General features: G+C 37.9%; 1 protein-coding gene across 8 annotated transcripts in view; it reads right to left on the bottom strand.

The window, feature by feature from the left end:
* The window catches only part of CMC1 (C-X9-C motif containing 1), a 76,167-nt gene that overhangs the window by 44,420 nt on the left and 6,001 nt on the right, over positions 1–25,746 (bottom strand). For 5 of the 8 annotated variants that reach the window (XM_054708143.1, XM_054708142.1, XM_054708144.1 and 2 more), the window contains exon 2: positions 11,730–11,819. In XM_054708143.1, the coding sequence (XP_054564118.1) occupies positions 11,730–11,819 (90 nt within the window). Of the gene's footprint in view, positions 1–11,729; positions 11,820–12,397; positions 12,538–13,396; positions 13,457–13,812; positions 13,832–25,746 lie in introns of those variants that run through there. The other 3 variants (XM_054708145.1, XM_054708146.1, XM_028130252.2) reach the window with 3 other exon arrangements.

Below are 25,746 nucleotides of genomic sequence, written 5' to 3' on the forward strand. Positions count from 1 at the left end.
AGAAAGAAAGTTAGTTGCTGGTTCTATTCCCAGTCAGGGCACACATACCCAGGTTGTGGGCTTGTTCTCTAGTACAGGGCATGTAGGAGGCAGCCGATCGATGATTGATGTTTCTCTCTCATCAATATTTCTATCTCTCCCTCTCCCTTCCTCTCTCTCTAACATCAATAAAAACATTAAAAAAATACTTTAAAAAACTATTTATGTCTGTAAGAAACAATTTATGAAACTTCATTGATGTATGATAGAAACCTTAAAGTCCTCTTTAACAACACATAATTACATTTGAAAGTAAGCAGCTTTCTTATTTGTTTTTCCTCTCAACCATGATTAAAATGTTTACATTCTTTATTTGGATATTCTGACATATTCAGAATGCCAGATGCAGGTCTGGATTTCCCCCTTAATAATGATTACAAAGTCTAAAATTATTTTTAATTGGATCCTTGAGTAAGACCTAAAACTTTGTTAATAAACAACACCTAATGTTACATTTACAGTAATGAGAAAGAATAGGATTTCCATATATTTCTACCACAAGATGGAGATAAAGTAGATGTTTTTATATATTTCAAAAATATATAATTTTTATTAAAGCAATTGATAACATTAGCTCATAATCCAAAATTATGCTGGTTTTTAAGATAAACAGGTAAAACTACTTCATATGTGATCAGTTTCAATTACAGTTGTTTCCAAAAATATTCTTTTGATAAAATAGAACAAAAGAGAAAGACATGTTTTCATGTTTCAGTTCATTTTGCAGAGAGAACTACCAGTATTAAAGTCTTTTTAAATATACACTTAAAAAGATGTCTCATGTCTCTGTACCAGTGCTATCCAACAGTACTTTTTGCAGTGATGGAAATGATCAATATCTGCATTATCCGATATTGTAGCCAGAGACCACATGTGGCTATCAAGCATTTAAAAAGTGGCTAGTGCTACTAAGAAATATTAAATGGCTAATATGAATAGTGCCTACTGTACAAGACAGCACAAATTTATATAATAGCCAACTTAATATTTTAATATATATCAAAATCCAATAGAAAATTTTGGATATTAAAATAATTAACAGATAAAACCTAAACTATAAAAATAAAATAATTATAAATTAATGATAAAAAAGAGGTTCTGAGAATTTTAATAGACATTTTTCCATAACCATGAGAAAATAAATTGGAAAGCTCAATATAACTACGGGGGAGATAAACATATATTAAAAGAAATAAAGCTTTATAGCATCCTAGAGGTAATAAAAGAGCATTATTAAAATATATACACAAATCTTTAAAAAACATATCAATAAATGTGAATTTTCATAGTTGATATTAAAATGTGCTCAAATATTCAAGACATTTAAATATCTGCACACAAAATAAACTCCATATTTACCATTTACTCAAGTCCAAGTTAAACTTTTCGATAACAAAAAAGAAAAAATTCCCTCTTTCCAAACAGAAAGCCTAATGCTCTTACAAAGTATAGAACTTTGCATCACACACAGATTCCAACAGGAATCACCTAGACCTCAAGTGATGCAAAGCTGGGCACCATTTAGGCTAGAGAGCCAACAGTCAATATGTTTCAAATTAGGAGAAACATTCTCACCAATCCAGACAAAAAAACCAATCAAAGATGCTAAACGTAAAAGAAAAAAATTTCAAGATCACATCCTGAAAGCATAAAGATTTTTATTGTAGAACCTCTTCTCTGACATTATAATTGGAGTGCATCTGATGTTCATCTCTCACACATAGGCTTGATCAGCGGTCCTCAATCCTTGCTATACATCAGAATTATCTGAGGTATAATTCAGGCTTAGGCTCCTTTCCACAAAGAAAGGTCTGTACTGAATTTTGGCAGAAGAGGGGAGGGACCTGACATAAAAGTACTCTACAGAGATGACACTGAGGAGACAAAAGAGTACTAGAAAAGGATTTGTAGATTGTCGCCAAGTAATTCTTGAGACTATGTTGATAGCTGGATTATTCTGGCACAGGTACTCTGGCTTTAAAAACAAACCCCCAAAAGGATGTTTAATTAACCTGTATTTAGGTTACAAAAGTGAGATATGCTCACTTGTAATAAATAGTCAAAATCAGCTTGCTGTTGACGAGTCACACAGTACCAGAAAATGAAAAATAAGAGTTTCTCTATTCAGATCCACCCCTCCCAGAAAAGATCTCATTAAATTTCTTTGACATGTGCTGTGTTAAAATGGAACCCCTAGAGGGCAACTAAGCTTCAATTTTTACTTCATACTATACTTCAGTTCCTCAGTTCACAGACACCATGACCTATTTCCTTATATCTTGGAACTTTTGCTTCAAAACAAAAGGGAATAAATGAAAAGAAGAAAACTGATATATGCCACCCACTAATAAAAAATACTAAGGAGTGTGTTCTTTAACAATGATAATTCAAAGATCAAGAATATGGCATATTCTTATAGGCATATTCCTGAATAACACACATAATAAATGAATAATTGAAAATTAACACTCTCAGTGGGAACCATGTAGAAGATAGGAAAGACATACTTAACCAGTCTATTTAATATAAATGCTTTGCATAACTTTACATTTATTAAATGGCATGTTAAAATGGGTAAAAAGGTGAAGAATCCAATCTCAATAACCATTAACCCTATATAAACTACCTGATATAACCAACCTACTATAGCAGTGGTTCTCAACCTTTCTAATGCCGCGACCCTTTAATACAGTTCCTCATGTTGTGGTGACCCCCAACCATAAAATTATTTTCGTTGCTACTTCATAACTGTAATTTTCCTACTGTTATGAATCATAATGTAAATATCTGTGTTTTCCGATGGTCTTAGGCGACCCTGCTAGCAGTTCTCAACCTGTGGGTCGCGAATTGACCCTGTATAAACTACCCAATATAACCTACTATAGCAGTGGTTCTCAACCTTTCTAATGCCGCGACCCTTTAATACAGTTCCTCATGTTGTGGTGACCCCCAACCATAAAATTATTTTCGTTGCTACTTCATAACTATAATTTTGCTACTGTTATGAATCGTACTGTAAATATCTGTGTTTTCCGATGGTCTTAGGCGACCCTGCTAAGGTATATACATATTAGACTTGTATATGCTCAGTTTTTGAGTGTCACTAAGGAAATGCTGATTCAAATATGATGTTGTTGAGTTGTATAGGTTAGTAGTCTAACTAACATTGATATAACAACTCTATAAATAGACTGGTTAAGTATGTCTTTCCTATCTTCTACATGGTTCCCACAGGTCGCGACCCACAGGTTGAGAACCGCTACTGTAGAGCCTAAGACCATCGGAAAACAAAGATATTTACATTATGATTCATTAACAGTAGCAAAATTTCAGTTATGAAGTAGCAACGAAAATAATTTTATGGTTGGGGGTCACCACAACATGAGGAACTGTATTAAAGGGTCGCGGCATTAGAAAGGTTGAGAATCACTGCACTATAGGAAAACCAATGTTCCTTCAAGGTCAAAAATATGAAGAGGCATCTAAGTTAACTCTAAATCATGATGTACAAATGTTGATATTCATTTAGGCCCACTCAAAATACTTATACAGCAAAAATCGAGTTGTTATATCAATGTTAGCTTAGACCACTAACCTATACAACTCAACATCATATTTAAATCAGCATTTCCTTAGTGACACTCAAAAACTGAGCATATACAAGTCTAATATGTATATACCTCCAGAGTAACACAATAGAATGAGCTGAGAATTTACCTGGGTGATATACAGGATTATTCTAATGAATTGATAATGTGATAAATCATGAGGTTTTCTTTTCATCCAAATTTAAGATTTCTAAAAGATCCACTCTCATATTTGTATACATACACTGTAATGTGTACTTGCTAACTGGAACAAAATTTTAACTGAACCCATAAACAGTTTTTGAATGTGTCACCACAGGAGGCCCTCCTTCCCAATAGGGCATGTCACCTGAGGCTCTTTATCTACTGTGCTCAGCACCAGAACCACCACCTTGGGGAGGGCAAAGAATACACTAACGTGCTGGTCAAAGACTTTTTCTCTGTCATAACTTTCTTTGCTAATCTTGTAAACTAAGTATTCACATTACATCCTGTGGACTCAGGGATCGAAAACAATCACAAACCAATCTCTGCTGATGATTAGAATCTATATATGAAATTTGACAACCCAAACCATGTAATGATAGAACACAAAAGAGAAGGACTACGGAAAAGAATGAAGTTTGTGTGCCATGCACGAGGTTACTAATTTTCAGAACAGGAAAAGGGGAAAGGAAGTAGACATATAATTTACAGGGGAACAAAGGGGTCAAGGTTTAAGAGTACAAGAGCATACTTAAGTTCATTATTTCCTTAGAGTTTGCTAAGAATCTCTGGCTCACTGGGAAAAAAACTTGAAGGCTGGCATAGATAATTTGGGGCTCAACTTCCAAGTTGAAAGTAAGGCAGATAAAGTTTTAGAAAATAGAAAACACATAAAAACTAAAAATAGCACCAACAAAACAACCAAAACCTTAGAGTTTATATGAAAAAGAGCACTCTAAGTAATGAAGTATATAACTTTAACATATACAAACCTCAAGTTATAAAATAAATAAGTCCTGGGAATGTAATGTTCAGGACAGAGAATATAGTCAATAATATAATTTTGTATAGTAACAGATGGTTTCTAGATTTATCATGGTGATCACTTCATAAACTGTATAAATGTCAAATCACTATGTTGTACACCTGAAACTAATATAAAAAAGTATTGTCAACTCTACCTCAATTAAAAACATATATATATATATAAAATGTGCTGGGAACAGGAGTAAAATCCATGTGGCCTGTTACTGTGAGCTGCTTTAAGGGATAATTTTGTGCCTTTGGCTAATCCCTTGTTTCTCAAACCCTGGTCGTATATTCAACTCACCTTGGGAGCTTACGGAAAAAACAAACAAAAAATACCTTTCTTTGTGAAAAGGAGCCTGAATTATGCATCAGATAATTCTGATGTATAGCAAGGATTGAGGACCGCTGATCTAGCCTATGTGTGAGAGATGAACATCAAATGCGCTCTAATTATAATGACAGAAAAGAGGTTCTACAATAAAAATATGATTTGAATTTCATCATCTGAATAAATCTGACCAGGGGCAATGTGGAAGGAGAAGGTAATACAGAAGAAATTGCATGAATCCTTTATCACTGAACATTGAGTAATTATGTCCACTCTAAAAATCATGGGGACTAACAAAACTAAAGAGTTCCTTAATAAATCAACCATATGTATGTTGAACATATGGTCTCCTGAGGCCAAAATAAGAGAAAAACAGTTGCAATTTTTCACACTAGCACATAAAAAAGTATCGTTAGTCAAACCTTCTATATGATCAGAAATTCAACTTTTCAAAAGTTTAAAGTTTATGAGCTAGGTATAAAATAAATATATAGGAGATATGCCAGGCATAGAATAGGATGCAACATATCTTAAAATTGAATTTGTACCCTGTACTGACATAATTTAGGGTTCAATGACTGTCTGGCTCCCTTGAAAATGAGTATGAAATTTCCAAATATGGTCTTGACTCTTCCAGGATGGTCTAGAGTTCAGTCTGTATATCTGAGTGATGAGAAAAGTAATCAAAGGTTGCAGCTGCATTAATCTGTACTGAGTTGGAACAGAATTGCTACTACTAATCATAAAGGCATCCTCCAGCACAATAAAGGGCTACTGTCAGAATGGAAATATCACCTGAGCTCAAGGATCCAATAGGCTTAGAAAGACAACTAAAAGTGAGACAATATGTTTTTCAAAGAGAACTGGATTCTAGTCATGTGTTTGATATTAATCTATGATTTGACTGGAGGCTAATCAAGAACTTTGGGAAAGAAGACAGACTTTGGCAGGTTCTTTGGCAACCTCACTGATTGTCCCTCCACCCCAATCGAGGGCAGGGCTGGCTGGCCAACTGCCCGTGGCTCCTCCCCACAGCCGGCCCCACCACTGATCGGCCCCCTCACCCCAACTGGGGTTGGGCCAGGCAGGCTGTGCATGAATTCGTGCACTGGGCCTCTAGTGAATAATATATGCCTAAGGTCACCTGTAAGAATGAAAGAAAGACTGTCTCAGTTAACTATGTAGAAACACTACACTGCAGTTAATGCTCTTCCTCACACAGCAGCATGACACTTCATAAATGCCAGAGGTTATGCCATTGCAGTCTGAGAAGAGTGTCCCTTCATCTCTGGCAAACAAACATCATTGCCTGTCAAGTTCATGAACAACAGCTTCTAGTTTTAAAAGAATGCCAACATTTAGAAATGAAAATAGTCCATTTGTTTCTTAGAGTACATAACATACTCTTTATATTTTTTAGAATACATACATAATATGTACTGTAACAGATATCATATTTGGTAATTTTATGTATTATCAAACCAGTATAAAGATATTTTACATCTCCACTTCAGTGTTGGTTAATGTTGGTGAACTGGCAGGCGCGTGGAGCGGCCGAGCCCACCTGCGGGTGAGACCGGCCTTGCCACGCGCCTGCAGCCCCAGCGGGGCTGAGGGGACTGGGCGCCACCATCTTGTGGCTGTGGGCGCCGCCATCTTTGATGGCACGGCAGTCAATTAGCTTATTCCCTCCTCATTGGCTGTGGGCGCTGTCATCTTTGAGGGTGGGGCAGTCAATTAGCATATTCCCCCCTTATTGGCTGTGGGTGCCACCATCTTTGTGACAGCGTGAGGGTCAATTAGCATATTCCCTCTATTAGATAGGATAGCTCTTTGATGTTTCAGAAAAAAACAAATATTCCTTGCTTTCTTATATTATATATAATTCCTTTAGAACCAAGCCCCACCTGTTGGTCAGAAGATCAAAAACATGGCAACAGAAGAAAATGATATAAAAGAAACATTAAAACAATGTAAAAGGCCCAAAGGATGAAAGGAGTTGGTAAGTAGGAGAATATAGCTAGGTTAAAGAAAGTTCTAGGCCATCCCTGATGACAATGTACTTTTTTGGTCTTGATCTGTCATTGCAAAAGGAAAAAAAAAAGGTTATTATTTTTAAAGCAAACTTCATTCTTCAGCATAGAGACAATATCAGATGTCAACTATGCAATCCAAAAAAGCAAATATAATGAGGATTTTTCACAAAATACAGCAATTCAGTGACTCTCTTAATGGAGGCTCTATTTCCAGAAGTGAAATTTATAATTACTAGAATGCATAATTTACCAAAATACATGACAAAAATTATTTTTAAAATATTACTAACATAGAAAATATAAATCATTAAGTTAGCAAAATGTCAAAACACATGGGATCCATGACTGGTTTGGCTTAGTGGATAGAGTGTCAGCCTGAGGACTGGGGGGTCCCAGGTTCGATTCTGGTCAGGGGCACATGCCCAGGTTTTGGGCTCGATCCCGGTGTGGGCCGTGCAGGAGGCAGCCGATTGATGATTCTCTCTCCTCATTGATGTTTTGATCTCTCTCTCTCTCTCTCTCCCTCTGTGAAAACAATAAAAATATTTAAACATGGAAAAAGTCACAGAGTGGAAAGTAACCTCCAAAGGTCATCAACCACATCCCTAAAGACACAAGTTGTTAACTCCCAGACCCAAGAAAAAAAATGATTCCACCATCATGTTTGGTGGAAGGGGACTTCTGTTTTGGCTTTCAGGAGGGCAAGACTATAAAAATTCAATGTAGAATTAGAATCATGTCATTGTAGATAAAAATTAAATTTTACTGTACTGGTGAGATATTCTAAATATTATCTGCTACTAAAGATAAATTTTATGTTTAAAACATAAGGTGAAATGTGCAACTCAGACTAAATCAGTGTATAATGAAAAACAATAGTGTATGTATAGATAATGAAGGTATCATGGAAGCTGGTTAAACTTTATAATGAAGAGAAAACTAGTAAGTATATAGCAACCTGGCTGAAATTGATATTCATTAGGGTACTCTTCACATCAATAGGGAGCATTTGGACTCTGTGGTCTTTATCAGTGTCCCAGCTGGTAATGGTTGAAGGTTAATGCCTTACCCCATTCTGTTCAATTTTCTATCCTAATTAGCCCTCCAAATCTATAGCTGTGAGCACCAAGTGTCTGTGCTCAAAAGAAACTAATTAATGCTAGCAAATTAGATCAAGTCCAAAGATCCAACAGCCAAACTCTTAGTTAAATGCTCCTTGTTAATAGGAAGTGTAGCTGTCAATAACTGCTGTTGGTGACTATAATGAGGCATCTTGCTTTCATTGAAAGTGATTTCATTTCTCTTTGTCCCTCAAAAAGCTGTTCCATTCCCTTCACAAACCTAAGTTGCTGGCAGCCTGACCCAATTCTTATGATCAACTGGGTTGCAATGACATGAGAAAAAAAAAAAAAATCAAACAGAAAAGCTTTCCTACATAATCATGTTTCAGGCATTTAGCAGAAAGTCAGATCACTTATTAAAATTCCTATATCTTTATGTAAGAACTATACAATGCGTAATGCTTTTATATAAAACCCTGTAATTATTTAATAAAGCAAAGGTGATAAATAGTAAATAAATTATAACGGAAGTATTCTGACTCTAATTTGCATCTTGTTGTTCAGTTTAAATATAGCTGTTGCTCGGCCGCTTAAGTAATACCAATGTATGTTCTTTCTTAATTCACAAGGTTAAACAGAAAGAATACTAAGGATTATTCCTTTAGAAAATAATCAATTTTAGATTCTAAAACACTGTTCTGGACCATATGGCCTAAAAAAAAAATCAATATATGATTATCTATAAAATTTCAATTGTTAAAAAATCAATTGTTATAACATGTTCTAATAATTACAAATGCATTTAAATAACCCAAATTTTAATATGCTTTCAATCTTCAGAAGATTTTAAGTATGTTAATAAGAGAAACTGAACCATGTCAACAGCCTAAACAAAGTAAATTTTTATGAAGAAGCAAAAATTAAACATTTTTTTCTGTACCCATTACAAAGTGGTAGTTGTGGAACACAAACAAATAAATACTTTAAACTTACACTCTCCTACATTTCAAAAACAAAGTTTCATCATCTATGAGTAAGAAAAGACAGTTCTAAAACCCAAAGCCACACAATCATTCTGCATTTTCATCTGAATCATGGGAGTAAAAAGTCAATCTATCACTCTAGATATCAAATTAATGTGTTACAAGACTGCATAAATACAACTCATATTTATAACTTTAGACCAGTTACTTATTAAAGTAGATTTTCCTGGTAGTGAAAAGTTAACCCTAACACTATAATTTTATTATCCATTTTTAAGTTATAACTGCCCCACCTGAATCAGGATATATATATGTTAAAGTTCTATGAGGCAAGTGAAGGATTATCTCTTGAGACTATCAGCATACCTGCCAATGCCAGATGTGCACTGAACCCTGCCTGAGACTATCAGCATACCTGCCAATGCCAGATGTGCACTGAACCCAGGTGCCAATGGGTTAATTTTCCCTGACACATGGGGGAGTCGGGGTGTGTAAAAGGAAAGTGCTCTGATTGAGCAACTACTTTATAATTGAGCAACTACTTTATAAAGTGCTCTGATTGAGCAACTACTTTATAGTGCTCTGATTGAGCAACTACTTTATAAAGTGCTCTGATTGAGCAACTACTTTATAATGAAAGCAAGAGCAATACCACAGAATGACACTAATAAATTATTGGTAATTTATAAACAAATTTATTTATAAACTAGAGGCCCGGTGCACAAAATTCGTGCATGGGTAGGGTCCCTAGGCCTGGCCAGTGATCAGGACCAATCGGGGCCTTCTGGCTGCCAGCTTGGGCCTCCCTTCCCTGGCTGCTGGATGGGGCCTTCCTTTGTACTGTGCCGCCCCCTGGTGGTCAGGCACATCAAAATGAGCGATAGAACTCCTGGTCTCCTGGTCTAACTCCTGTGGGGACACTCTGCATATTAGCTTTTTATATATATAGATTATATATATATAGATGGATTTAATTTAAATCTAATTTATAAATGGAGTTAAACTGGAATATGTCCAAATAAGTCATATAAGAAACAGAAATGACCATCATACAATGTCAGTTCTGAGGAACTATTCTTCTTTTTTACTGCCTCCATCCATTTATCACAAAGGTCATTCTCTAAGGAGAGACATCAGAGGAACAGAAATATTCCCAGGATCCAAAGTCCCAAAACTACAGTTGACACAGCCTGACTTCCCTAGAGAAACCTGTAGTGAAGTGGCAGCGCATCACTCCCGCTAAGAATTACTGTGGTCCATCAATGAAGATGGGCAAAGTAAGGAAGGGGATCCAGGAAAATAGCCTACCTTAGCAAAATTTTACACTCTTTCTTTTAGCTGCCCATTCCAAGAGGTAGATTATTTTTAAAAGACATTTCTACAGTAATACTGCCAACTGACTTTTTAATAATTATAGCCTAATTTTTCACCTCCCACTGATTTGCTTACATTTTTCACCATGTTACATATTAATCAACAATACATCTCTAGGTTTACAGAATATAGCAAGGTTGTATTAAAAATATTTTAAAACATTCTCTAAGAAAGCATACATCCATTTTCAGGGGTGGGGAATGTCTGGCCTGAGGGCCATATAAGGCCAGCAAAATCATTTGGTCTGGCCCTGCCAAGGCATTAGGGGAGAGGTAAATAAATGTTTGACCAAATATAGCAGGCCAATTTTTAAGTCGATAATTTTGTATGGCCTGAGAATCTATAATAATAAAGGCATAATATGCTAATTAGACCAGACAGCTGAATTTCCTTCTGGAAGACCTTCTGGACGAAGCCGGGGCTGCAAGGGAAGCCCGGGTTCCGGGTGCCAGAGGGAAGCCAGTGCCGGCAGCCTGGGGAAGGAAGGCCTACTCTTTTTTTTTTCTTTTTCTAAACATATTTTTATTGATTTCAGAGAGGAAGGAAGAGGGACAGAGATAGAAACATCAATGATGAGAATTATTGGCTGCCTTCTGCACACCCCCTATTGGGGATCAAGCCCGCAATCCAGGCATGTGTCCTTGACCGGAATTGAACCCTGGACCCTTCAGTCCGCAGGCTGGCTCTCTATCCACTGAGCAAAATTGGCTAGGGCAGGAAGGCCTACTCTTGCATGAATTTTGTGCATCGGGCCTCTAGTAAAGTTATAAATATCCAAATGGCCCTATGCAGAAAGGGTTCCCTACCCCTGATTTACATAAATAGCTTCTACTCATCAAGATAAAACATTAAAAAAGCAACAGACTCATAATAAGTACTATGGAATTCCATGAACAATTTAGCAATAGACAATGACACCAGAGAAAATCATCTTGAAATATATTCCTGTATGAATATGTTGACAGATAAAAATAGGTACATGTTTTATTTTATGTTTCTTCTTGCTCTATCAAAACCACCAGAGTGATTTGTTTCTCCAAAATACTCATACTAAGTCTCTATACATAACTATACTTTGGGGGGAAAAATCGTTTTTTACTAATAATTTGAGAGAATATTTTTAAGTTGTAAATGAATTCAATATTATCTGGAAGTTCTGAAAGCTGAAACCCTGGTATCTCAGTGAAAGGGTGAGAAACAATTCATACATATTAATTCATTGACTACTTGACTCTAAGGCTAAGGATTAAATTCAGATCATATTATAAAAAATGTATTTGATCTTCATATGAATATTTGAATATTACCTTGAACTTGTTCAGAACATCTCTCTCGGGCCTTTTCCCTCATTATTTTAGGGATCAAAACATCTTTTTCAACATGTCTGAGATGCTCCTCTGAAAAAAAAAGGAGATATTTCTTTAATATAGGTAAGTCTCAAGTAAATCACCTGTATGGGGGGAAATAAGCACTGTGGTTTACTTAAATAAAAGCCTATGCAAATATGTTAAAAACTGTTTTATAACTTCATAAAATTGTGATTATTTCAGTCACTAAAAATCATTCCAAATAATTTTTATATACAGCAGAAAAAAAAGTAAGACATAGGCAACAACTTTCTAAAATTTCTGCAAACTATAACATATTTCATGTAATCTTGTCAAAATTAAGTCATAGACTAAAAGATTATATTTTTTTAAATTAATATAATCCACAAGAGGAGTTTTTATCAATACTAAGATCCAAGGATAGATGATGATGATGTTTATCGATAGTGAGATCCAAGATTAAGAGACACACGAATAATGTATTTAGTAATAAGAGTGGTTTAAGAAAGCCAGAACTGGCAGAAGAAAAAGTAGAACTATTATGTGCATAAAAAAAAAAAAAGCCTGTGAGATTTCTGTGCATTTTAAACACAACTTCCACAATCAGATTAAAGTAGTAGACTGAGAACCTGCTACAGAGTCCCCACCTGCTCCTTAAATTCCTAGAGTCCTGAAAAACAAATGGAAAGTGTCCTGGCCAGGTGTTTCAGTTGGTTGGAGCGTTGTTCATACACTGAAAGGTTGCCGGTTTGATTCCTGGTCAGGGCACATGCCTAGGTTGCAGGTTTGATCCTGGGTTGGGGCCTGTGGGGAAGGAAACTGATAGATATTTCTTTCACTTCCATGTTTATCTCTCTGTCCCCATTCCTCGCTTTCTAAAATTCAATAAAATCATGTCTTCGGGTAAGGATTAAGAAAATAAATAAATAAAAACAAATGGAAAGTGTCCTCAGAAAACTAAAATGATCAAGAATCTCTAAAAGTAAGGTGACCAGATCATCCCGCTTTTTTAAAACGCCGTGGGACGCGGGACAAATTGTTAAAAATCGGGACTGTCCCGCCAAAAGCGGGACGATCTGGTCACCTTACTAAAAGACAAAGGGCAAATGAGATCAGATTCCAGGAAGTAGTTTTTCCCCAGGACAAGTAGGTGTTGCTCCATGCTCAGAAGCAGCAAAAATAAGGAGCAAAAGACTTGCATTGAGGAAACTAAAGTTTTATTGGTTGAAATACTTGAGTAGGAGCCAAGTGAGTCACATCTGCTGCTGCTTTCAGACTATGGATAAAAGAGGTAAATAACAGGTAATTATCCCCAAAAGTTCATCAGGAAGTTTCCCAGTATCTCAAAACACCTAGGACCAGAAACCCCTAAACTCTTCCTGGTAATATGTGGTGACCAACAATCTCTAAATGCAGGTAGCTTAGAGAGGGTAACAGGGCATATCAAAAAGCAAACAAAAACAAAACAGCCAAGAATCACCTTAATTTGATGAAGGACAACACACGGTAATTAATCAAGAAGTAACCAACTCATAAGAGAGTTCAAAGAATAAGGAAAATCCTATTTTAAAATTCCTATGATACATATACTGAAGCAAATAAAAAGACCCGAGTCCTCGGACAGAAATGGACTATAAATTACTTACACGCACTTAGATGAAATCTCTGAAACTCAAAAATCCTAAAAGCTTCAAAAGGGAAAATACATTTCCCACCCAAAGGAATGAGAATCAGATTACATCATGTTTCCCTGGCAAGACCTGGATGCAATAATGGAGAAGTAACTTCAAAGTTCTAAGAGAGATTACTTTATATCCAAGAATTATAGAACCAATTAAGAGTGAAGTTAAACATATTTTCAGATATGTAGAGTCTGAAGTTTACCTCCTTCAAACTCTACTGAAAAAGAATGTATCCCTACAGATGTGTGACAAGCCACGAATGGATCTCAGTGATGTAAAACACTGTATAGGGATCCAAAAGGTCAGGAATTCAGAAAGGTGAAGTGGAATAGACTCTTCTCTGCTTCACAGTGTCTGAGGCCTCATCTCAGTAGACTCACATGACAGGTGTTGATTTCAATAGCTGCTGGGGCTAGAGGATTTATTCCAAGATGCCTTCTTTCTTCACCTATGTATGTGACAACTGGGCTGGCATGGCTGAAAGACGGGCTCGTTGAGGACTGTAAGCCAGAGCACCTATGCATGGCCACTCCATTTGGTTTGGCTTCTCACACAGGGCAGGTAGGTTATGTATGAGAGGGGCAATCTGAGAAAAAATGGCTAGAGTAAGTCTTCCAAGATAACCCAGTGAAAGCAGTATTGCCTTTTCTGGCCCTGTCATGGAAGCCATGCAGCATCTTTCTAGTGTTATGCCCAGAGTTCAGGGTCCCCAATAATCAACCACTAGGGAGCCTTTTCTCCGATGCAAAAGCAAAGAGTCTTTATTCAAACCCGGGTTTGGCTCCCAGCCTCCTCCTGACGCAGCAGTGGGGCCAGAGAGAGAACCCCGGGGGAGTGATGAATTATAAAGGGTTGGACATTTGGGTGTGCTTAGGGAAGTGACGTGGGTTACAGAGATTGCCTAATTTGGACTGAATCTACTTCTCTACATTCCTATTGGCAGGTTCATGCAATTGTTACATTCTCGCGGTTTTCTAAGAAAAAGGAGTCATATACATAGTTACACAGGATGGAGGGTACAGTACATTTTGTGCTGTCCTGCTCTGCCCTTTCACTAGCTACATTATATTGATTTCAAATCACTACGAGCAGCCTATATACTCAAGTGGGGGGAACTAAGGCTCCATTCTTTGTGGCAAGACCGTGTCACAGAGAGTATTGGGGATGGAAGATAATGTCATGACTTTCTTTGTAAAATAAAATCTGCCACAAGGAGTAACAGAGAATATACTCTGATAAAATAAAAATGAATCCACGATGTGCGAATGCAAAATATATAAAGCAGATTAGAAAAACAGACATTTAACTTACATATTGAAAGTGTAAAGTACTTGAACATCATCATCGACTAACAACCTAACATTTATAAATATTCCACTAAATGGGCTGGACTATGAAACAAATCTCAATAAATGTGAAAGAATTTACCATACACCTTACGATATGACCCAGCAAACATACTCCTCAGGATTTATCCTAAAGAAATAAAAACTTAGGTTCACGCTAAAACCTGTATATAAATGTTCATTGCAGTTTATTTGTAACAGCCAAAACATGAAAATAATCCAAAAGTCCCTCAACTGCTGAATGGATCAACAATGGTTCATCCAGAAAATGGAATTACTCTAATAAAAGAGTAATATGCAAATTGACCGTACTTCCACTACAACCACAAGCCACGCCCACCAGCCAATCAGGAGAGAGTGTGCAAATTAACCCAACCAAGATGGCTGCAGCCATGGAGCGAGCAGGAGGCTTGGGTTTCCCTGGCAATGGAGGAAGCCAAGCTTTCCGCACAGCCTGGACGGCCCTGGACTCCACTCAAGGCTACAAAGTTTCAATTATAGAAGATAAATAAATCCCAACAAAAATGGTGGCAGCCACGGAGCTGGAGAGAGCAGGAGGCTTGAGTTGCCCCCAGCAATGAAGGAAGCCAAGCTTTCCACAGCCCTGGCCTGCCTTGGCCTCTATTCAAGGCTACAAAGTTTCAATTATAGAAGATAAATAAATCCCAACAAAAATGGCTGCAGCCATGGAGCAAGCAGGAGGCTTGGCTCCACTCAAGACTACAAAGTTTCAATTTTAGAAGATAAATAAATCCCAGATACCAGGGCCTTCGCTTGGGTCGCCGGGGGGCATGGCCGGCCTGCAGACCACCACAAGCCCCTCGCCCAGGCTGCCCCACACCCCAAGGGAACCCCCACCCTGATCCTGGACACCCTTCAGGGCAAACCAGCTGGCCCCCACCCGTGCACCAGGCTTCTATCCTATCCTCCTATCTAATAAAATAGTAATATGCAAACTGACCGTAACTCCAACACACAAGATGGCTGCCCCCATGTGGACACAAGATGGCTGCCACAAGATGGCCAGCAGGGGAGGGCAGTTGGGAGGGACCAGGTCTGCAAGAAAGGGCAGTTGTGGACAATCAGGCCAGCAGGGAAGGGCAGTTGGGAGGGACCAGGCCTGCAAGGAAGGGCAGTTGTGGACAATCAGGCCAGCAGGGAAGGGCAGTTGGGAGGGACCAGGCCTGCAAGGGAGGGCAGTTGGGGACGATCAAGCCTGCAGGGGAGGGCAGTTAGGGGTGGCCAGGCCGGCAGAGGAGGAAAGTTGGGGGAGACCGGGCCTGCAGGGAAGAGCAGTTGGGGGGGAGGGGGGGGCAGTCCAGGCCTGCAGGGGAGGGCAGTTAGGGGAAAACAGGCTGGCAGGGGAGCAGTTAGGCATCAATCAGGCTGGCAGGGGAGTGGTTAGGGGATCAGGCTGGCAGGCAGAAGTGGTTAGGGGCAATCAGGAAGGCAGGCAGGCGAGCAGTTGGGAGCCAGCAGTCCTGGATTGTGAGAGGGATCCCAGAATGGAGAGGGTACAGGCTGGGCTGAGGAACACACCCCACATGCACTAATTTTGTGCACTGGGCCTCTAGTTACACTTAATAAAACAGAATGAAACTACTGATATATAACAGCAGCAACTTGGATGGACCTCAAGGGCATATTGCTGAATGAAAAGATCATCTCAAAAAGTTATTTATTCTATGATTCCACTTACATAAGATTCTTTTTTTTGGTAGTAATTCTTTTTTTAAAAAAATATATCTTTATTGATTTTACAGAAGAAGAGATATAGAAACATCAATGATGAGAGAGAATCATTGATTGGTTGCCTCCTGCACAGCCCCCATTGGGGATCGAGCCCACAACCTGGGCATGTGCCCTTGACCAGAATTGAACCTGGGACCCTTTAGTCCACAGGCCGATGCTCTATCCACTAAGCCAAACCGGCTAGGGCAAAGATTCTTAAAGTGACAAAATTAGTGATGGAAACAAGTCCCTGGTTACCAGTAGTTAAGAGTTGAGGAAGTAGTATAACTTATGACTTATTAAGGGGTAACATGAAGGATTTCCTTTGTAATAATATAACAGTTCTGTATGCTGACTGTGATCATGGTTACTTGAATCTTCACATATAATGTCATATAACTACACACACACACATACACACACACACACCTACATGTAAAGAGTGGTAAAATTTGATGGTTGAGGATCAACCCATGAATCAAGAGGTCACCAGTTCGATTCTGGTCAGGGCACATTCCCAGGTTACAGGCTCTATTCCCAGTAGGGAGCCTGCAGGAAGCAGCCTATCAATGTTTCTCTCTCATTGATGTTTCTATCACTCTATCCCTCTCCCTTCCTTTTTCTCTAAAATCAATGAAAACATTTATTTTTTAAAAATTGGTAAAATTCAACTCAGATATGTACCTGAGTAAATAGTATATTAATGTCAGTTCCTGGTTTCCTTAGTTACACTGAATTATAGCAGTATGTCCCAACTGTTTCACTATTTCCCGCCTCCTGAAATGTTACTATCACAGATACACTGTATATCTGTTCATGTACTGTATGTATAACAGTGCTTTATACATTAAAATAGTATGATTTTTCTCCCCCAACATCAATCTTTGCCCCTTTAAAGGCAGTATCATGCTCACTGAAGACATGTATTATGATTATTTAAGATAGTATCATTAAGGAAAGCTGGAGAATACATTGAAATTGTACTAATTTGCAGCATGATTTGTTTAAACTATGTCAAAATTAAGTTATAAAAAAAGCTTTAAAATATATAAGGAAAAGCAAAGGACCTAGGATAACCACAACGACACTAAAATAAAAGAACACATTTGGATGACTTCCACTACCTAATGAGAAAGTTGTATTAAAAGCTACAGCAATCACAGTAGTGGAATAGTGACATAATTAGGATAAGCAAATAGATTAACAAAATAGAGTCCAAAAACACTTCTACGTATACACAGCCAATTTAATTTGACCAATGCATCAAGACTAGGCAATGAAAAAATAAAAGTACTGTCAACAAAGACCTGGATAAACATGAAAATAATCTATCTGAACCCTCTGACCCACAACTTCACAGAACCCACAAAAATTAATTTGCCATAGTTCATAAACTAAAACTATTAAACAGCAAGCCATGGATCAGAAGAAAGTGTTCACTATCCATATATATGTGACAAATTGAATCAAATATACAGGGTGTCCGCTTAAAAATATATAACACTACGTCTGTAGATTCTATTGCATTTTGAAAATGAAATGTATTTTAATAAACACTGCCTTTATAATTATTCAAGGTATGTATACTTTTTTTGGGACACACTGTATAGAGAACTCCTGCATATTAATAATAAAAATACAAACAACCCAATAAAAAATAGGGGCAAAGGCTTTAATGGACACTTCAAAAAGAAGGTATCCAAACTGTAAATACATACATGAAAAGATGTTTAAAATCATTAGTCATTAAGAAAATGCAAATGAAACCCATGATATCATTTACACCCACCAGAATGACTAAAATTAAAAACACTGAGAACACCAAATGTTAGGGAAAATGTGGAGAAACTGGAACTTTCGTAAACTATTGCTGGTGGGAGTGTGAAATGATAAACTTCTTTGGAAAACTGCTTGTTAAGCTATGAAGTTAAATATACACCCAACCTATTTTCCACTGCTAGGTATTCATTTACCAAAGACAAACGAAAATATATGTCCAGAAAACAATCTGTACAAGTCTGTTTAAAAATCAGAAACAACCTAAATGCCCAATTGAATACTACTTAGCAATACCAAAAAAATTAAGTACTGATACACTCAACACGAGTGAATCTTTAAAATTTTGTTGAGAAAAAGAAGCCAGACACAAGACTACATTACTACAGGATACAAGAACATGCAGAATTAATCTCTGGTGATAAAAATTAGAACACTGGTTATCTATGCCAGTTGAGAAAGGTACACTTCAAAGGATGTCTTAATTTGGGCATTAAATAAGAAATAACACACTTTAAAAGATATAAATAAATTCTGCAAAGAATTTGGTAGCATATCAATCATTAATTATGATTTTATACATATTTCAGAGCTATCTTCCATACTACAAATATTATAGATATAGCACTTTTACTCATAAAATTACAGTGATTCCCTCAATGCCAATGTGATGCATATATATTATCCATTTATACAAGAGCCTGCAAAAAAGAAAATTCAAATATTGAGTTTGCTACTATATAGTCACATGAATTTATACTGAGATAAAGAATCAGAATAATGCCACCAGGAAAAATTTCCAAAGCTCTAACTTCTCAACATTCTATCATCACCTGAAAGTCAATTTTCACCTTTTCCACTGGCTGAACTTGTTAGCTCAGATTTTGCTTTGGGGCTCACGTGTTCCTGCAAATATGGCAGCACTAGATTACAAGGCTACTGACAACAGTACTTGCTTATGAATCCACAAAGATAACAGTGAGGCAAGTCAGAATATTACAGGTGTGCCTTTTCAATAAAAAAATGTTTTCATGTAGCTAATTTGATTATTTAGATACTGCCACTAATGAAAATTTTAACTTCCTAGTTCCATTTACTTGCTCCTAAAGACATTTCTATACTACTATTTACTCTAGAGGAACAAAAAAAAAGTGTAGCAAATTTACAAGTCTTCCCAGTAGCATCAGTTTTGATTGTTTGGTCCTCTTCTTTATTTCACACCAACGGTCTCAAAATGAAGAGCCCCAGGCAGATATCATGTATAGTACAAGGCCAGAACTCTCAATCACTACCTTCACACCAGGAAGCTAGGCAGATTCCAATTCTCCTGAAAAGGACAAAGACACGCATGCTCCTGAGCAGATTTTCATGTTCTTGCCAGCTCTTTCATACCTTCTTGCTATGACAGTAATAAAATGAGGAAGGGGGTGGGGTGGGCAGAGATCCTTAGGGAAAATTAAGACAGTGATAAGTGTTCCATTTACCTTCTTTCCTTTAAATCATACTTGAACACACACACACACACACACAACCCCAGAAAATCAGTAGTAAGAGATCACACCCCCATCCTCAATATTCCAGCCTGCCTGTCTATGAAATCTCAAGATGAGGGCAATGAATGGCCCATAGTCTTCATAACAGCCCTTTCAGATAAGTATTTTGATTCCATTTTGCAGATGAAGTGGATGCTCACAGAGGTGAAATAACCCAAGCCTCTGATAAAAGGGCAATGTCAAGATCATGGAAGACAGGTTCCACATCTTCTTCAACAGCACTATTACATACCTGAGATGGTGGCCAGTTTAAGGGATTTTAGCAAACAAGGTTATGAGAGCTTCCAGTTATGTTGAAGCATGGAAACCTTTGCTGTTTGTTTCAGAAGCATAATTTTGAACAAGCAAAATTCACAACTGCATACTTCTCAATTTTTTATCAGAAAATCAAGTTAAATGGAAATCTGATTATCTGATACATACCATGAAGAAAATCATTCTTTTTTTAAAAAAGCAAGTGGAATGATTTATCAGTTGAAAAACATCTTCAAAGAATTAATGAGTAAGAATCTATTTTTTTATAAGTTCAAACTCTTACAAAATATGAAAAGCAGATCAATGAAGTAGATGTGCTTATTTCTGCTCAGCGTTTGGCTTAGATACCACCGGTGTCCCACAATTGTAAGCTTCATTTGAACTTCTTTGTCCTACCAGCTTTCACTGCTAATAAACAGAGTTTACACTAGATGTGCCCATTTCCCAAAAGCATCTATTTCTTGGACCTCAGATTCTGCAGGTTGCTAGGTATGAAAACTTCCTCTTCCACCCACATTACTTTAACCAAAATGAGGCCAGAAAGAGACAACAAATCTAAAATTATACCAAAGCAGGAAATCAACTTATGCAATAAGTCATGCCAATTTTAGAAACATGCTGCAATCCCCATTGAGGCCGTAATTTCTTAAGTAAAAGGGTTTCACATTTATTTATTTGGTAAAACTTCAAAACTATCTTTTCCGACAAGCAGAGTTTCCCATTGATATCTAATAGAAATTCAGCAGTGTTATGGGAGACAGAAGTAAATATCTGAGAAAGCAGCAAAGGACAGCATGCCCATGCCTTCTCAGCAATAATAGCCTGGTTATTTTTCCTCTAATGTACATTAGTACATGGTAGACTAGTCTCAAAACTATGAATGTTCCTCAATGCCTCTGGCTACCCTATCTCTACTGGTTCTTCTTCTACATCTTACAATATTTCACTAAATTTTGTACTACTTTTATAACGGAATGGGGAGATTATTTTTCTATTAAGTTATTCACTTACTTCAAAGACTCAACCTTTGTTTAAGTAACTCACAATATCTTTCCTGGCATGGCCTTCAGAGCCAGTCTGAGTTAACATGAAAACCAGTTCCATAATATAACTTTATAGGGGAGTAGCATTTCCCAGGATGAACCTCTACATCTTCCCCAGACTGATTTTGGCTAACCTTGGTTCAAATTCAAGTTCACCTTCTGAACAAAAATTTGACAAAAGGAGGACATTGAGGTGAGTGTACGATAGTTGCTAAAAGCAAATTTTAAAGGAGTTTCAAAAATATTCTGAATAATGGCAGTAATACCAGAAAAAGTGTAAATACTTCCAAGATAAAGATCTGCTCCTCTTCCTTTTGTGGCAATCCCACAAGGTTCTATCTTTAAAGATTGGGTTTATTATGCTGAGTTCTCAATGCTTGTCTCTACCTCCAAATCTAGTCTACCCATATTTTCGAGCATATATTGGTAATTTCCATGTCCCACCAGCATTGCGATTCCAACTTAACATTTCTACAATTTAAATCTTCATTCTGCCATCCCAGTGGTTATGTTATCCTCCTCACCTAAAAAAAAATCAGCTTACATTTACACAGTACACAGAAGAAGCACAACAAATATTTGCAGAATATAAGAAGGAGGGGATGTAGAAGAAACTGTTTTACAAACATCATCACATGCATGAGCAGATATTATGAAGAAGCTGAGGTTCATAAAGCTCAAAGCAATCTTGCAACATGATCTAGCAAATAACTGGTGAAGTTCAACTCCAGCTCTATCATCTGTCTTTATTTTCTATCTTCTACCTCTTATTTTCTTATCAAAGTTTACTTACCTAAAATCAAAGCCAATAATTACTTTTCCATCCCAAAGTTCTCCCTCCACCCATCACCTGAAAGTGACTTCTCCTTCCTTTAAACCTGAGATTTTGTGGTCACCAATACTATTGGTTCTAGTCACATCCGGACTGACAAATGTATCACACATCACATTATCTGCAAATTCTTCTCCTAAATGCTATGGATTGAATTGTATGCCCCACTCCCAACCCCCCAAATTCATGTTGAAGCCCTAAACTTCAATATGACTGTATTTGGACATAGGGTTTTTAGGAGGTTAAGATTAAATGAGGTCATATAGGTAGGGCCCTAATTTGATATGAGGCCTTACAAGAAGGGGAAGACCCAGCAACAAAATTGGTCAGCACCTTAATCTTGGACTTTCCAGCCTCCCAAACTATGAAAAAGAAATTTCTGTTGTTTAAGGTAACCAGTCTATGGTATATTGTTATGGCAGCCCAAGCAGACTAAAAGAGGTTCTGGTACCAGAGTTCTCAATTCTGGCTGCATCTAACAACCACTGAGGGGCTTTATAAAATTCTGATGCCTATATCCTACCACAGACAAATTAAATCAGAAATGCTGGGGTAAAACGCAGGCACTGGTATTTTTTAAATGCCCCCCAAATAATTCTAATATGAGGCTAGATTTATAACCACTGCATGAAACTTAAGTTTAATGAGTTAAGAGGCCATGTCTAATTCATCTCTATGACTCCCTCTAACTTCTAGCCTATGGTAACTATGCACTAAAACTGTTTAATAAATGACATATTTAAAAGAGTTTCAATACTTGATAATTACAGATATTCATTCTGTTATCAAGTATTTATTACTTACTTACTATGTACCAATCATCATCCTAAGGTTTGTATATACAATGATGAGTAAGATAAGCAAGGTTTCTTATTCTGCAGCATAACATTAAAAATGATATATTTCAATTAATCATGCTTAATTAATGTTTAGTTAACATATCTTTTGAGCTCTAAAAACCTCCTAGTAACAGTTCTTTAGAAAAATACAATGAGGGGTAGTAAATACCCCATTCTTAAATTTTCTTTTCCTTCAATCTCTTTATTTAAAAATGTAAAAATATAATTGGGGATGGTGGAGAATGTTAATTTGAGAATCAACATTCTTATTTGGGCACAGTTTTGTTTGATCCACTTATATCAGGTATAAGGTAATATTTCTTGCATATCTGACATCTATAAACATAGAGATTTCTACAAATATGCATGCTACTAACACCCCTGTACAAAAATAGCAATAGTAATTCAGTAAATGAAACATAAACTTGAAGTTACTTTTTCCTGTGGTGAAATTTCTGTGCTGAGTCAAGAATCCCCTGAGACCAATTCTAAGTATTTACAATCATAAAAGTTTAAGGGGTGAAGTAGCCTGAGCAGTTATCTGATATATCTCACTCTCCCTACCCCTCATCTTCAAACCTGAGATTACACCATTTAGAACACTCTAAGGGCCTGAGATTAATGGCAAAGTCTGAAACAAGCAGTCAGTCCTACTATCCCCCAAATTCAATTGGGTGCTGTTTCCGTAAGAGTACAGTGATTCCTTGGGGTTGGAGGGGAGAGGGATCTCTTACTATGTAGGTGTAATTAACTGTCCTATGCTTTCTAATCACCTAGTCTTAATAGATTTAGTTAAAGTGAAATCATATGAAAAATATTTACAGGTAGAAAATTCCCATTTTCCCATCATCATTTTCTTTATCTCAAAATCATTTGATATAGACACATCCCATCTATACATTTCATTTTCTTTCTCAAGAAAAACAAACAAACAAACAAAATCTCTAGATCTAGAAGGAAAGAAACTCTATACCCAGGTTATTTGATATCTTGGTGTGTTTTTTCTAAATTCCAAGTTTTGTGGGTTTTTTTGAAAGATTGGGGATGGTGACAATCAGAAGAAGCTTCCCATGAAACTGATTTTAAAATAAGGTATGAAAAATGAACAAGAATTAGGCAGATTTGGGGATGGAGAAGAGAAGGAAAATTCCAAAGTAAAAACAGCATGTCAAATTGCCTAGAGGCAAAATAACAAAGCACAATTTGGCATGGTAAGTTTACCTTAAGCCAGTGTTAATGATATTCAAACTTTTTTGGACAGAGAGAAACATAAATATGAGCGAGAAATATCCACTGGTTGCCTCCTGTCTGTGCTCTGACCTGGGATAGAATCTGCAACCTGGGTATGTGCCCCAACCAGGGATAGAACCAGCCACCTTTTGGTGCACAGGACAAAGCTCCAACCAACTGAGCCACACCAGCCAGGGCCATCTTTAAACTGTTTTACCACACCCCCACCATACTTCACACCTGGATGCTATACACCCACTTGTGTGAATGTATGGATTTGTGCAAGTACCCCTTTCTACCTGACTTAGCACTATCTGCCAGTGATGGCGAACCTATGACACGCGTGTCAGCACTGACACGCGTAGCCATTTCTGATGACACGCGGCCGCATGCCGAGGATGAAACATTTGCGACTAGAGTCTTGGAGTTAGTTTTTTCCTCAAAGTGACACACTACCCGAGTTATGCTCAGTTTTTTGGCGAAGTTTGACACACCCAGCTCAAAAGGTTGCCCATCACTGACTCTCACTACCCAAAGTACGGTACAGTTCCTAATAGATTCAGATAAATTAGTTTTAGGGTAGAGCTGGTATGCCTCCTGTAGGAGAGAATGCAGAAGCATTCTGCACCCTTCTCAGGACTGCCCTTGCACATGGTACCACTGTGTAGTTTATCCTGATGCTGCCCCTCTCCCACTTCCTGCCGTGGACAAGGACTGACAGATGGCACAAAACCATTCTCCCTTGCCTCCAAAGCAGGACAAGCCTTGGCCTTTGTTGTGCACCAAAGCTGTTTAGGCTGAGACAGGCTTTCCCTAAAATCACATCTTGCTCAGCTTCCTTCCTCCTTCCCTCTCCTGTTCCCTTCACATGATTTTTCCTAAGAGCACTCCAGTAATAAATCACCTGCATGTGATAACCAAGTGGTACCCAGACTTGGCACCCTGATCTTGTTCTCTAATATCATCCTCTTTAATAATAGACAAATATGCAAATTGACCATACCTCCGACACACCCACAAGCCACGCCCACAAACCACGCCCACCATCCAATCAGAGCGAGTATGCAAATAAACCCAAACCAAGATGGCTACAGCCAGAGAGAGCAAGGTTTCCTAGGTAACAGAGGAAGCCAAGCTTTCCGCCTGCCCTAGCCAGGCCTAAGCCTCCACTCAAGCTACAAAGTTTAAATTATAGAAGGTAAACAAATTCAAACAAACGGCGGCAGAATGGAGCTTGAGAGAGCAGGCCAGGGTTGCCGCCGGCAACAGGGGAAGCAAAGCTTTCCACATACCCTGGCCGGGCCCACCCGCTTAAGGCAACAAAGTTTCAATTATAACCCCAACACAAATGGCTGCCGGCCAGCCTCAGAGGGAGCCCCAGGCTTGGCTCTGCTCCAGGCTACAAAGTTTCAATTGTAGAAGGAAAATAAATTCCAGATACCAGGGCCTCTGCTTGGGTCGCCAGGGGGTGTGGCCGGCCTGCAAACCACCACAGGCCCCTCGCTCAGGCAGCCCCACACCCCAAGGGAAACCCCACCTGATCCAGGACGCCCTTCAGGGCAAACCAGCTGGCCCCCACCCCTGTACCAGGCCTCTATCCTATCTAATAAAAAAGTACTATGCAGATTGATCATCACTGCAACACCCAATACAGCTGCCCCCATGTGGTCAAAGATCCTGCCCCCATGTGGACACAAGATGGCCACCAC

The sequence above is a fragment of the Eptesicus fuscus genome, chromosome 18 (genome assembly GCF_027574615.1).
Source record: "Eptesicus fuscus isolate TK198812 chromosome 18, DD_ASM_mEF_20220401, whole genome shotgun sequence".
Taxonomy (NCBI): domain Eukaryota; kingdom Metazoa; phylum Chordata; class Mammalia; order Chiroptera; family Vespertilionidae; genus Eptesicus; species Eptesicus fuscus.